The 15,388-nt window shown below is 32.7% G+C and overlaps 2 protein-coding genes across 3 annotated transcripts; both read right to left on the minus strand.

Annotated features, from left to right (window-relative positions):
* Positions 1-801: 801 nt before the first annotated feature.
* LOC100784534 (phosphoinositide phospholipase C 2) lies at positions 802-5,830 on the minus strand. Its single transcript, XM_003552305.5, has 9 exons — positions 4,910-5,830; positions 3,910-4,106; positions 3,377-3,512; positions 3,042-3,287; positions 2,714-2,943; positions 2,211-2,328; positions 1,836-1,988; positions 1,644-1,730; positions 802-1,499 (listed from the first exon to the last, which is right to left on the minus strand). The coding sequence occupies exons 1-9, from the start codon at positions 5,225-5,227 to the stop codon at positions 1,206-1,208; spliced, it is 1,779 nt and encodes a 592-aa protein (XP_003552353.1). The 5' UTR covers positions 5,228-5,830; the 3' UTR covers positions 802-1,205.
* A 3,803-nt stretch (positions 5,831-9,633) lies between these two features.
* Positions 9,634-15,173, minus strand: LOC100786997 (phosphoinositide phospholipase C 6). Of its 2 annotated transcripts, none has more exons than XM_003552310.5 (9): positions 14,653-15,173; positions 11,934-12,130; positions 11,661-11,796; positions 11,344-11,568; positions 10,956-11,113; positions 10,734-10,851; positions 10,439-10,591; positions 10,276-10,362; positions 9,634-10,018 (listed from the first exon to the last, which is right to left on the minus strand). In XM_003552310.5, exons 1-9 carry the CDS (start codon positions 14,953-14,955, stop codon positions 9,725-9,727), a joined length of 1,671 nt encoding a protein of 556 aa, XP_003552358.1. In that variant the 5' UTR covers positions 14,956-15,173; the 3' UTR covers positions 9,634-9,724. The 2 variants fall into 2 exon arrangements, with proteins under 2 accessions (XP_003552358.1, XP_006601952.1); XM_006601889.4 differs by having other exon boundaries at positions 10,956-11,116.
* Between the last annotated feature and the right edge of the window lie 215 nt (positions 15,174-15,388).

Raw genomic sequence — 15,388 nt, forward strand, 5'->3', positions numbered from 1 at the left:
TTACGAAATATCTATTTATTACTTTTATAGTATTTTTTTTGTATCTTATTTTATAAATTTGATAACTTTAAAAATGTGTTTTTACTCTATTAATATGACTTAAGAGTGTATTTAACATGTTATTATAAAAGCTTAGAAGTTAGTTTTACTGATTTATAAGTTCTTTAAATTTACTTGTTCCAGTAGTTTTGATCTTATTTTTAGAAGCTATTTTAATTTGGTTTTAGCTTATAAGTTATTAGCTTCTTTTTTAAAATTTTAAGACTGATTAGTTTACATGAAATTTCTTTTTATATTTTTATTTTCACTTAAAAAACTCTTTTATTTGTCCCATCAACTTTCACACACATAGTAAAGGTGTAGGTTTTTTACTACCCATGATCAATGATCAACTTTGTCTTAAAAAAATTATTGGACATCTTAAATTTATATGATATAATAAAAAGAGAAATAAAAAAAATGACTTGTGTTGATAAAATATTTGTAATTAAAAGGTATTCATACATCCTTATCGTAATCGTTATCAATGAATTAAGAGTAAGACAGATATTCATTTTTAAAAAATCCTCACAAACACTAACATGTATAAATCACTTACAAAGTTTCCACAAAATCTTAGTGTTATCTTCTTTTTCTTTTCTCAAAAATTGGTGACATTTGTATAATTCTAGTTTGTGTTTGTCATGTGATATCCGAATAGATAATAAAATCCAAGTAGGAAAGACATCGGCTCTGGAATAAAATGAAAAGCATCAAGCTGCATGAAAACAGGAAAAAAAAATGCGAAGTATGAAACAGTAATGAACTGAAGTACTAGCCAGGCTTTCAAATCACATCACTCTGGTTTATGTTACATAAAATGAACATGGACAATCCTTACAAGTTACAACACAAATGACAGCTCCTTCACGTCTCCTCAACAAAACAAATTGTATATAGTATACACATCTTATTTCTTCTTCACAGCATTATTCAAAATCCGTGGAAACTCACTCCTTGTTACAGACATCACCGATATCCCCCTAATGCATTAGTCTCACTCTCACTCGCACCCTTATATTTTCAGTAAAAGACAGAATAAATAAAAAGCATCACTCTAAATAAACAACATTTACAATATTACACAGCTACATACATACACACTCTTGCTTGCTATAACATATTGTAATGACTGTACAAAACATGGAGCAGAAGGACACACAAAATCAAATGAATTCAAAGCGCATGAGAAGCTTCACATTGGCATACTTATCTCCATTGCGGGAATACAGTGGAACTGCTCGAATTCCACTTCTTAGTTCCCACACAGGTAAGCACGTTTGGCCACCAAAGTCATCCTTCTCAGACATGTCATACTCATGAACTTCTACGCGAAGCAGAGCCAGTTCTGGAACAGCAAGTGGGAACTCAAATACTTGATTCCACGAAGGTGACCAATTATCCTCTACTTTCTCAGTTTTTTTCATAACAGTATCATTAGGGACTCCAGCAATTCCCACCTGCATATGTAAGAGTGTTCATATAATAACTACATGGAAAGTACCATATGCAATAAATAAACTGCAGGGAAGTAAATATAAAGAGAAAATAAAAATGATAAATGTCAACAGAACATAATCATCTAGTAGATTATCTTAACATACTCTTGCATAGAAGTCCGGGGGTGAGAATTTATCAAAGTGTGTATGCTTGAAATCATGAAACCATCCTTCCCCCATATATATAGTCACCTAAATAAGAGTAAGAAAAGTATGAGCTTTGTTAGGACCTAGATTCTAGACTACAGACACTTGGAAAGGAACATAATTCAAATCTCCATGCAGTAAAGTTTTTACCTTCAAGGTTGTCTTCACAGGCAAATGAGCTTTAGGATCAAAGACCTCATTATTTTGACCAACCTTTAATAGAAAATCTGGTTTTTTAACATAACCGCATCCGCCATTGGCTTTGAACATTCCCTGCATCAACCAAAGAGATCTACCATACCCCTGTCATGGAATGGAACCATGGAAACTGATTAGTGGGACATCTTTCATTATCTCAATATCATTAGTCAATAATAGACTGAATTATGTTGCATGTGCGTATAGCTAAAGTCATTGACAATAACAATTCATCCTTAAAATTTTGAGTACGGCAAGTTTCTCTCACACCTCAAGAAATCAAATACAAAAGTGAAATAGAACAAGAGGGGAGGAAGAAGTATAAACCTGCATGTTAAATGCAACCATCTGAGCTCCATGCATCCACCCAATCAATGGGTTATAATTTGTCGAAGTAATGCGAGTACCTTTTGGATACACTCTCAGTATATTCCGTTGAGTAAATCTGCCAACAATCAAGAAATAAATATTTCTCTTTTCATTTGCAAATAAACAAAACATCTTGTTTGGGTTTGCTTCAAAGCTAAATACAGGGGTTTTGGATTGGTTTCAATTTACAAATAATGAGAAACCATTTGTGCTTGCTGCCTAACCACAATACTCTGAAGTGTCTAATATGACCACAAAGAGCATCTCCAATGGTACAATCATGTTAGAATTGTTTAGCTCACTTTTGGTAGACCCTAAATGGCACATGGGATTTAAGAACATCAACAAGTTTTCTCTCCAATAGTATAATTCTTAAAAACTTAAAATGAATTATACAATTGTTTCACAATTCTTAAGAAATGTTAAAACTTAGCTTATGTAAGCAACATTTGACACAATACCTGACAATTTCTTTTCCATGAGTTTCAGCAGCCTTTTCAAGCTGTAGCTCACTTAAACTTAGACGTCTCACTTTATCAGGATCCACTTTGAGACATTCCGTTAATCCACCTTTAGGCTTCCCAGCATGAATGGCAATTAAACGTCTGTATTCATCTGCTGCATCTTGACGTGACTTCTCTGCTTCATCAATATCTTCCTCATCATCAAGAACATCATCATCCTCAATGTTCTGCAAAAGATGGTAAGCCAGAAAAGAATCAACCAATCCCTCCCTTACAAAATTAAATGTAGTGACAATTAGTGTACAACATTGACTTAGTCTCAGACCTTGTAATCAGAGATAGTTCCACCTCTCAAACTAGGGACTTCCTTCCCCCATGCTTCTTCATCATCTGCAGGCTTTTCCTGTTGTGGTCCCTCCTCTGTTTCCTGTACTTCTTTTGCCTCAAGGTACTCCTTAGGTGGTTTGGTTGATATAATAACCCTCCTTTTAAGTGATTCAGGAGAAGGAAATTCCTTCAAGCTTTTTGAGGTAGGAGCAAATAATATGTCTCCAAATGTTCGAGTAATCATCTAGAAATTTGAACAGGACTGTCAAGTTTCAACCATAAGAAAATAAACATTTTGGTTTTTGAATTCCTAGAGAACTTCAACTAACAAACCTCAGCCACTTTGGCCTGAAGGTCGGGAGTTAGATGGTCTTCTAAGGTTATTACAACTGGATATTCTGAGGCAACAAAGGCATGCTGCTTAATAGACCTCAAACATTTGATGAGTGCCACAGGAGATGTCAAAGTCCTACATTACAAAAACAGAGATATGTAAAGAACTACATTTAAAAATATTTAGGAAAAATAAATGTAAGTTCAAATTGCCATTACATTAGAATATCATTTTCCTGCTATGCCAGATTGAATCATTTTTGTTTGCAAGTAGTAAATGGATGAATTAGTCTTCATCACATTGTTGGAGATATTATTTAAATTGCAAATTTTCCTTCTTTGGGCAGTGAATGTTTATAATCACTAGATCATATCAGAGTAGAAACAGATAAATGAATAATAACTTGCGAAACAGATGAACTGGTTTTTATGGGGAAAAAATGAGGGGGAAAAGAAAAGAGGGAAACAAGGGAGATGACTCAAGTTCGTGTTTAAAAGTCAGCAACATTGAACCAGAAAACTACTAAAATTACCTTCCATGAAGAACATCCACATTATCCTTTGATTCATTAGGCCATATATCTAACTCAATCACCCTTACGCCCTTCTGCAGTGCATTGATGATGGGGATGTCACTGCAGTCACTGCTAAGCTGGTTCCCAGTTAGATAGGAATTATGACCAGTATAAATGAAGTAATGAGACAAAGGTGAAGACATATCTTGGTGCACCTGCAAATGGAATAGTAGAAATAATATTAATTATAACCAGAACAACAGAGTATACATAATCTCATACACAGCATACTCATAAAAAATAAGCTCATACACAACAGTATAACATCAAGAATTCAATACGTATTTGAAGCTAATGAACTTGTAGGAGACTTAGATGTAAGATATAGGCTATCACTAAAATGAAGCACTAGAATCACTAAAAATTCAGCTGAAATCAATCTTATTTTTTTTGCAAAATGTCGGGTATCCCCAGGGGGACTCACAACTAACCTCTCCTAATATGTGTTATTCTATATACAAATACAGAAAGATCGAACCCTGACTACATGCTTAAAGGACATGACTATCTGTTAACTATACCACACCACGTTGATTGAACTCGACATTAGTAATTGTTGAGATTGAGAACTATAATCACCAAGAACCACACCACGTTGATTGAACTCGACATTAGTAATTGTTGAGATTGAGAACTATAATCACCAAGAAGTCCTGTAGGAAAATAAGTTTAGGCCTAATTCAACTCTACAAAACAAGTTTTTAAGGTGATGATTGCTCTCCACTTATACCCGCCACATGGAACTTTCAACACATCCCTCTATCTATGGGTGAACACAATTTAGGTGGTTTTTCCAACAGCAGTGTAATGTGACAAACAGCAGTGTGTTTACATACCAACATACAAAACAAAACTATAAAAACTTAGAACATAAAAGACAAAAAAAGAAAAGCATTCATTCAGAAATGGAAAAGAAAGTATATGTGTATAAAACTAAAAAGGGTTACCCCATACTTACCCCAATAGAGGGCGAGAGAGGTGGGTTATTATGGTGACTAAAAAGATAGTTGAAGAAACTCTCGAGATTGAGACCTCTTCGGTGAAAGATACTGAGATGCTTGTGGCCATCGATGATGGTTTGTGCTTCCTCCTCAGTGGCATTGTCTTCCCTCTGCACCTCAGCCAGGAAACTTCGGAGGTGAGTGGCTGTCATGACGCCATTCTGATCGGAGTAACGGTCGAAAAGGGTCCTTATCTCCGGCGGGGCCTCCGACACGGGGAGCCTGAAACGCCGGCGGAAGCAGAAGCAAAAGCTATAAGTCTGTTTGCTAGGCATGTCTCCCAACACCTTGAAGAAGAAGAAAACTAACGGGGCGTGTAAAGAGTAGATACGGATATAATATAGGATAAAACTTTTGGTCGGAGAATGGATACGTTTCTTGTGTTCGCTGGCAATGAAGATGTTGTCTTGTCGTGAAGATACGTTTGGGTGTTTCCAGACTCAGAATGCATGGGGGGGCCCACTTGTAACCCTCCAATGGATTAGATGTTAGGCACTTGGCACTCCTTTGGGTGTTTGTTCCAACTTTATCACTCTCTTTGAATTGTTCATCAGATCGCCCAAAGTAGGCTTCGGGGAATAATTTGTTGTCATCTTTTAGATTTCTCCAAGGAAAACCAGGATACATAGATTGAAAAAAGAATTAAACACAAACAATGTTCAAGTATTATATTCATTCAATAAAATTATGCAATTTATCCACTTTACCGTTAAATGATGGATCACAATCTTGATCTTAAAAAACATCTGGTTAAATTAATAAAGAAGGATATTTATGGGAGGTGAGCTTGTTCTGTATGCCAAAAAGTCAAGACCAAGGGTTGAGAAATACTAAAACAAATTGAGGCTTAGGAATATAAGAATGGCCTAGGCACTTCATTTAAGGCAAATATTACATTGGAGATATCATCTGTTTTGATATTTAATTTTTGTGTTCAACAAATTGATGTAGACCTTATGACATGGAGATATTAAGTTGTATCAATTAACTTTAGGTGTAAAATTTATTTATAAAATAGTTCTATTCCAGACTTAAATTCAAAAAGATATTTAAATGTTTTAACCACAAAAAATTACTTATATTAAAAGACAAGATCACGTATTATCTTTACTATCTTACTTAAATAATAGTTTTCTTAATTATAGAAAAGATTCTAATTTTCTTGTTTTTTTAACGATTATACACATGCATTATCTAATTTTCTAATGTTATATATAAAGGGAATAACTCTAATATCGGATTAACATATGCTCTCCTTTCTCTTTATCTTACATTTGCAAGTTGTATTTCCCTTACCAACTTAGGTAATGGGATATCTTTGCACGTATCCCTAACTTCTTTGATCTCATGGATAGGATTAACTAGAGGGATCTAGATTTGAATGCAAGACTCCTATCAAGATTTACATAAAAATAAATACTTTTAATAAATTTTATTTTTTTAAAAAAATATTAATATAATTATTAAATTTAAAGTTCATTTTAATTTCAAGACATGTGAAATAAGAACTTAAAAAAGAATTAATATTCAATATTCTAGGTTTATATTTTACATACGCTTTTAATCTTTACATAACTAATTTTAGTTTTCCAGTAAAAAAATAATTTTAGTTTTAATCTTTCAATAAATTGTTGAATTTAATCCTCATGAATCATGATTGCTAATTTCTTTTTTTAAAAATCATTGCTATTATTATTATTATTTAGTAATAACATACTATACATCTAGATGCAGTATCATGTTAGCAACTACTTTAAGGCGATTACGTTTTTTCAAATTTATAAAAATTAAAATCAATAATTTTTTAAGGAATGAAATGAACTTTAATTGTATTTATGAAAACTATAAATACATTTTACTCGATATTTAATTTATATGAATATGAAAGTGGATAAATACGGTAGCAACGTGGTCCGCCAAAGAATGGCCGTACTTTATTAAAAGAGCTGTTAATTAATTAGATTGGTGACACCAATCGATAAAACGAATGAAAGCTGGGCACGTGTGAGCCACGTTATCATACAGAGAATGACCTTAATATACTTTTATATTTTTATATTAATTTCATTAAATGAATCAAATTTATATTGATAGATTCAGTTTGAAATTCGTAATAAAAAAATGAGAAAAAAAAAACATGTTACTAAAATCAATCGTGTCGGCAGATAACATCACCCAAAACTTTTAAAAGGAATACCAAAATACCATTCATGTATTAGTACCTGCATGCATGCGTAGCTATAGACTTTGGAGTATTATTAATAAATAAAAGAAAAGTATTCAATTTAGTTTTTTTAAATTTAACTATATACATAATCATTAAATTAGTATTTTTTAAATTTTGGTTAGTGAATTAATCCCTTAAAGATTTATTTTGTTATTAATATTTTTCTTTATGAAAAATAACACATACTTGTTGCAAATTTAAGTTTTTTAGTACATGTTTCTGTTATTTATATATTTATTGATATATAAAATAAAACTCAGGGGGATCTATGGACTTTTTTTTTATGAAAAACAAGCGGAAGAATTAAAGTTTAAATATCTTTTGAATTCTTGCAATTTAGTATTATTTTGTTTTTCATTCTTACAAAATTATTTTTTTTATTTTTAATTTTTAAAACACTTTAAATAATACCCTAAATAATAAAAAAATATTAAAAAAACATGATGTGTCATCCATGGTTGGTCTATCTTTCACAGATGTTTCCGCTGCCCATGCATGCTTCATTGCAAACTCCACCAAATGTAATGGGATAATCCTTAAGGTACTGTCCAGTGCCAAAGCATAACCACGGACACGGGGTGTCCTACTCCTTATTGCACTGTCCACAACCGAACCAAAACTATGGATACGAGGAGTTTCCCAATTTCCTTATCTCACCTTTTGTCGCAAAACTTGTTACATGCATCAACTGTGACTGAAAGAAAGTAGGAGTATGTGTTTTGATGGAGGAATGGGAGAGCTATCGTTTGCTTTGAAAAACTATTTTAATACTGAATTGTGAATATATATAGTTTATTGTATATAATATTAACTGAAGAAATTTGAATATTAATTTCAAAATACTATAAAAATATTTTAAAACTTTTATTTCTTTTTAATAAATATTTTTAAAAAATGAAAATAATTTATTTAGACTGAATTAATTAAATAATAGTACCAAATGAGTGATGGATAAAGTTAAGGAATATTTCATACCGGTCATTAAAAAAATGTCAAATTATATCGAAAACTGATGTGCAAAAATTATGAGTGACATTACTATGCTACAAGGGAATTTCTTTGGATAGCAAAACATGCGTTCACTAACAAATTGCTGCAAAATTTGTAGGAAACTATAATGAATAGACAATTTGCATGGGCTCTACTCTCTAGACACGGGTGCTACGGATCATATTTGTTCTTCTTTGGCATTGTTTTCAACTTCTCAGAAGATAGATCCATTGCAAGTCAAACCTCCAAATGGGAATGTTGTGATGGCACATTTTGCTGGCTCAGTTCAGTTATCACAATCCATGGTTATATTTAATGTATTACTCCTCCCCCAATTCAGTTTTAATCTACTTTTCTTTTCAAAATTGACTAGTCAACTCAATTGCAATCTGGTTTTTGGGACTGAATCATGTCTTATACATGAATTAAGGATCTTGAAGACGATTGGTTTAGCTAAGCAATTGGACGGTTTGTATCACTTGGATGTTGATTGGGCCTCAACACAATCAGTTTCTGTGTTTCACAAACATTCAACACATAATTTGATAACAGACAAGTTACCTCAGTCCACATTATCACATCTTCGATTAGGACATTTTATCCCATAATAGAATGTTGTGTTTACATAAACAATATAGTTACATACCTAGACCAAATTTAGTTGCTTGTGATATCTGCCATTATGCTAGACAGAGAAGATTATGTTTTCCAGCAGTAATAGTATAGCTAAAGCTCCTTTTGATCTTGTTCACGCTGATAGCCCTTTCTCCACACATGATGGTGGATGTATTCTCTGGAGAAATTGTTGTCTCTTGAGATGTTTTTTATGATCTAGAATTTCCTTTCCGTAAATCTTCTACCACTTCAACCTCTTAAGCACCTCAGATTTACCTTGATGAATCACCTTTCATCCCTGCATCTCCTACCATTAAACCCACATCAAACATAAACATGCTTTATTCACAGTAAAGGTAGAAGAGAGCAAATCAGTAGTGAATCGTAAAAGAGTGACACTCAAATGATTTAATTGTACCATGAAGAGTGTCACTCTCAAGGAAAACAAACTTTCCAAGCAAAGGTGGAATGCTCCATCTTGTGTCGCTAATTAGGATGAAAGACCCCTTTCATCCTAGATTCATCAGTTTTTTCATTTAGAGTGAACGGCATTACATTCTGACCTATATTATGACTTTAGGATTCAGACAATGTTTTTAAATTGTGATTGTAGTTTCATAGTGATCCTTGGTATTATAGAGAATCATGGATAAATGTGATCACAATTGCGGTGCAATCGTGGTTGTGGACCACAATTTAACACAATCTCAGGTCTTGCATCTTTATATACCTTAAAACTTGCTTGCTATCAGTGTAATCTAAAAGGCCATGTGACAATATTGGAAGTTCTTAATACTGTTTTATATTGATGTTGATGGTGCAGAAAATATAACATAGTAAAGCCAGAAATACCATTGCAAGCAGCTAAAGATAAATATAATTATCATTACAATGACCTCATATCCATTATCTAAGATTATTATATGGCTGATCCTATAATTCATCTAAACTGAAACCACATCAGAAGCTTCACAGATTTTAATTTGTCACCCTTTTCATCATGGAGAGGGACTGATCGGAATCCAGATTTTAGCTCTGAGACAGGCAAACATGTCTGTCCACCAAAGTCATCCTTCTGACTCTTATCATTCTCTCGAACTTCTATGCGGAGCAAAGCCAGTTCTGGAACAGTCAAAGGGAAATCAAACTCTTCATCCCAAACAGGAAACCAGTTATTTGAAATTACACTTGTTTTCTTCTTGGCCATATCAGCAGGAACTCCAACAATACAAACCTGTTATACATGAATTGATCAATTGCTCAGGATAAGTATAATGTGTCTCTCTTTTATCAGAATTCTAGCCATGACCAACCAAATATTTTTCCAATGTAGACAGTTAAAGGATTTTTAACCAATATTGAAGCATATAAACTAAGCCTATCTTCAAATCTAATTGTCTCCTTACACCAACAAATGTTCAGTTATGTCCATTGGGATATTGGTGCTTCCTAATGTGCAATATTAGCATAATTATTAATTACCCAACTCACCTTAACATAAAAATCTGGTGGCGAGTAAGTATCAAAGTCTGTTTGGCTGAAATCTAAGCTCCAACCAGTCCCCATATAGACTTTTACCTATACAGGCAGAGGGAGACGTTCAGAAAGATGTCACAAACTAACTGATTTCCTTTTCCAGTAAAATATCTATCACCTTTAATGTTTTCTTCACAGGCAATGTTCTTCTAGGATCAAAAACCTCATTATGTGGACCTTTCTCAATAAGAAATTCAGGTTTTTTCACATAACCGCATCGTCCGTTTGCTCTAAACATTCCTTGCATGTACCAAAGTGATTTGCCATACCCCTAATAAAGGAAACAGCACAATGAAGATTAGGCATAGAAATAATGTAGATGGACACACACAACTTTATTTCAATAGGCATGAAAGTTTGCTTCACAATAAACGATGGTCCAAAGATCTAAAATCGGTTCACTAGTCTCAAACCTGCATGTTAAACGCAACCATCTGAGCTCCATACGTCCACCCTATGTGTGGCTTGTAATTTGAGGAATTGAGACGTGTTCCCTTTGGATATACTCTGAGAATATTGTTCTGTGTAAACCTGAAAAGGGGCATAAAAGTACATCTTATAGTTGGGAAGTTTTAAACTACCAAAGTGTATAAATCTTTGCTTTTCCATTACCAAGTTCCATTGTTAGAAACTACCTAACAATATCAGCTCCATAAGATTCAGAAGCCTTTTCAAGTGCTTGTTCACTTAAGCTTAAGCGCCTAACTGCTCCAGCAGCTTTTAATTCATCCTGTATATCACCCTTTGGTTTCCCAGCATGGATTGTAATCAAGTGTTTGTACTCAGGTGCACTCTGCTAGTTATTTTTCATCATATTATATGCATTCAAATCTTCCTCAGTTAGGAGGGAAATGATGACATAAACATGCAGAGCATATAAAATTATATAAATCAAATGCCACTTGCACATAACATAGCTCAAACAGTTAGGAACTACAGATTTTGGTAGAAGGTCATATGTTCAAGTCACAATTCTACGGATTTGAGGGGAAAAATGTAAATAAATTTTCTCAATATACTCACCTTATCATCAGTTTCCTGTTCACTAGTTTGATCTGGCAATGATGAAAGCTCGTCAGCTGATTCCTTTTCATTGTCCTTGTCATCATATTCTTTGGATTCAAGAAATTCTTTTGGTGGTTTGGTTGATATAAGAATTCGGCCTTTCAATGATTCCGGTGAGGGGAATTCCATCAGAGAATCTGTCTGAGGATAATAAAGCAATTCTCCAAATACTTGAGTTGCCATCTACATATAAGATGGAAATTCACATTCAACAACTAATAAAATAGGGATTTGAAGTAGATGCTTGAGGGGGGGGGGGGGGGGAAGAGATCTACCTCTGCAGCTTTAGCTTGAAGATCTGGAGTAAGGTGATCTTCTAAAGTTATAATGAGTGGGTAATGAGATTTAACAAAAGCATACTCTTTTATGGACTTCAAACATTGGATGAGTGAGACAGGAGTGGTAAGAGTCCTGCAAGAATTCAGAAAAATGTCCGTAAGTAGTTTATAAAGTTGCACCATAAATATCTCATAAAACTGCAAGATCAAAAGATTTGGGAAGGAAAAATCATCTAATTTTACGAGATTGAACTGAGGATCAGCTAGCACCTTCCATGAACTACTTCGATATCATCTTCGTCTGAATTTGGCCATAAATCTAGTTCAATTACTCTCACACCTCGTTGCAAAGCCTTTATGATTGGCACATCACTGCAGTCACTGCTCAGTTGATTCCCGGTAAGATAGGAATTGTGCCCAGTATAAATGAAATAATGTGACAATGGAGCAGTCATATCATGATGTACCTGAAATAAGATATCATTCGTATTGTCAAGAGATCCGAATCATTGTTCGTTTGTACACGCAGTCATTTGAATATGCATTAAAATGGGTAAGACAACATCTACATACTATATGCAAAAGAATAAGACTACTAAATTCACCAAAATAAATAAATACATAATACAACACTAATCTTGAACTTGATTTTATTGAATGAATTCCTTTCTTATATATTTTTCTGTTCCTGTTGGCTTTCTAAAGCTGCAAATGGGTTTTAACAAAGATAAAGATATTGAAGATTTAATTTTAAACACGAGTGCAAGTGTATAGCTTATGATTGTTCATGTATGATCCAATTGAAGAGAGATTCTTGCAGTGGATGACTATATAATGTTGATTGGGATAGTGCATAGTATATACAAGTAAACTCAACGTGTGCATACTTATTTTCGTAAATGAAATCATCATCTCTTCTGCTTTCTATTGATTTCTCCATCTATACCTTATTCAAATTCCCGTACTGCTTTTTAGTTAGGATTTATTATGGCATCAGATTCATGATACATATAATAAAATTGCCCCCTACACGATATACACAAAAGACAAAACAAAACCCTATGATTCAGTATGACCTCGTGCTGTGAAATTTCACTATTGAAAAAATATATATACGCGAGTTCTTTTTTTGCTGAGATTTTTTTTTTTTTTTGCTGAGATATATATACGCGAGTTATACCTATAGTATACATGTCAAATATTGGAGTACTTCTATACAAATTAATATATCTGAATTTATTATCTGACAATTGCAATGAATGCCTGGGCCCTATATTCAATTTTTGTAAGATATTTCTATTTCTAAATACTTGCAATGTCAATTTTGCCACTTATGATGGAGTCAAGTAATAAAGAAACTGTCCCTAAAGTAAAGACTGAAAAGATAAAGTCAATTTCAAAATTTCATTCCCTAAAATTTTGTAAGAATTAATTCTAAAAATTAATATTAAGAGAATTTGAAAGCAATATTTTAAAGTATATATACACATATAATTTATAAAAAAATTATGGATCTCACGTCAAAATTAATTATACTCCTGAAATATATATTAAAATTTAGAACACAATTCTCCACACTCTCAAGTCTCAAATAAACATAACATTCTCTTTCTTTTCTCTTTGGAAGGCACATTTTACACACTATTCCCTCAGCATGTGGAAAAAAAAAATCTCTCTCTTAGGATGTGTTTGTTAAGAAGAAAAGAAATAGATAAGAAATAAGATCGATAAAAAAATAAAGAAATAAAATAAGTAAATAAATGAAAATAGAGTGTGCTACATTTAGGTTACCATTTCAAAGCCCGAGAATGTCCGTAAAGGGAAGGGGGAAAAACAGTGTTGGATTGAAGTTAACAGCCGTTAGATTATATTCAACTTTTCCCAAACACGCTCATAATTATTTTGTTAAGATGAGTCTCAATTTTTTTTTAAATCATCATTAAGACATTTAACTTTCTAGTGAAAATTCGAAAAATTCCCATAAGCTTTGCTATGCTCAGTTTCTTATCTTAAAAACAGTGACGCAATGAATAAAAATTAGAATAACGCATTATAGGCGGTTAAGTGTTTATTTGACTAAGCTTAATTTAAATACTCGTTTTAATTATATTTAATAAATTTCCTAAAAAAAATATTTTTAGCTGTTAAGGATGCCCCAATTGTGAAAAAATATTTAAAGTTACTTCTATTATTACGTAATAAAAATTAACTAGGACTCAAAACAACTCAAGCAAGATAAACTGGCTTCGCCCACCTGTCAGAAAAATAAAATAATATTAACATGCTTTTCCAAACTGTTTTATTATCCATAAAGATTTTTTTTTCTTTTTTATTACAACCAGTCAACTACATAAAGAATTTAATTCTTCTAACATCAAGTTTGAATTATAATCCTCAAAAGCCAAGAGCCTAAAATATTTTACACAAATGTTTAATAAAAATTATTTATTTATCATTTATTATATTTACTAATACAATATAGTAATCAGACAAATTTCAGATAGATATCTTTACTTTAAGTATGTAAAGTAAACGCTTTATAATAAATATAAAAAATAATTTTATAGTTATATACAAAGATTTTAACACTATTAACTAATCAAAAATCAATTTAAATATTATTTTAAAATAATTATTACATAAATAAAAAATCTAACATATGACAATTTATCTATAATTTAATAATAATGTTAAAAAATTTATACTATTAATAAACTATGATGAAATTCACAAACGTGTAATTCCAAGTTTCACCCTTTTAGATGCATCAATTTAGTGTGTTTGGGTCCAAAATCATGTTAAAATACTATCGAATGTATTTTTGGTATATCAATAATTTGTTGTTGTTTATAACTTGTTTCTTTTTTCTATTCCCGCTATTAATCCAAACAAATCATAGTGCAAATTGTATGAGATCCTGAAGAAAAGGATTAAAAAGCTTGATTGTTTTTTATTTATGGGGAAAGAAAGAGGAGTATAGAGAAATGACCTGAGATTTGATGGGGCTATTGAAATCGTCATGTAGCAGGAAACGGAAGAAGTCGTGGAGATCCAGTCCACTTTCCCGATCCTCTTTCCGCGATTGCTGGAGGATCCGCTCCGAATCCACTGCGGTGCAGTCCACTTCGCCCTGGTGCTTCGCCAGAAATCGGAGGAGGTGATCGCCGGACAGGGAGGAGGCTCCGTCGGCAAATTCAGAAAACGCTTTTTGGACGTCCGGCGGTGGGCCCGGCTCGGTGACGGTGAACTTCCTGTTGAAGCAGCTGAAGACTTTGTAGTTATGGCTGGCCATCGTAAAAGCTAATCGTCTAAACGGAATGGATCAAAGAGAGTGATTGGTGTCGGTGTGTTTGTTTCAGAGAAGAAACGGCGATCGCAGCACTATGCAATTGTAGTATACGTGTTGTGACTATGAATGCTACATACATGAGGCCACGAACCAAGGACAGTTCCATTTATGGAAAAATATTTATCTTTCAATATAATTTTAATAAAATAAATAAGGTTGATCTTTATATCTCTCGCAGTAGTCTTATTACTTTCCATTATGGGATACCTTGTTTTTCAACAAAAAAATAACAATCACACGTTATTCAAATAATAAAATGTTTAAAATTTTAAAAGCAAAAGTACAAAAAAAATGTACCAAAAAAAACATGAAAGGAAATTTCTACTTTGGTTTATAATTTTTTAAATATCACTATTAATTAAATTTTAAATATTTG

Source organism: Glycine max, chromosome 18, assembly GCF_000004515.6.
Source record: "Glycine max cultivar Williams 82 chromosome 18, Glycine_max_v4.0, whole genome shotgun sequence".
Lineage (NCBI taxonomy): Eukaryota > Viridiplantae > Streptophyta > Magnoliopsida > Fabales > Fabaceae > Glycine > Glycine max.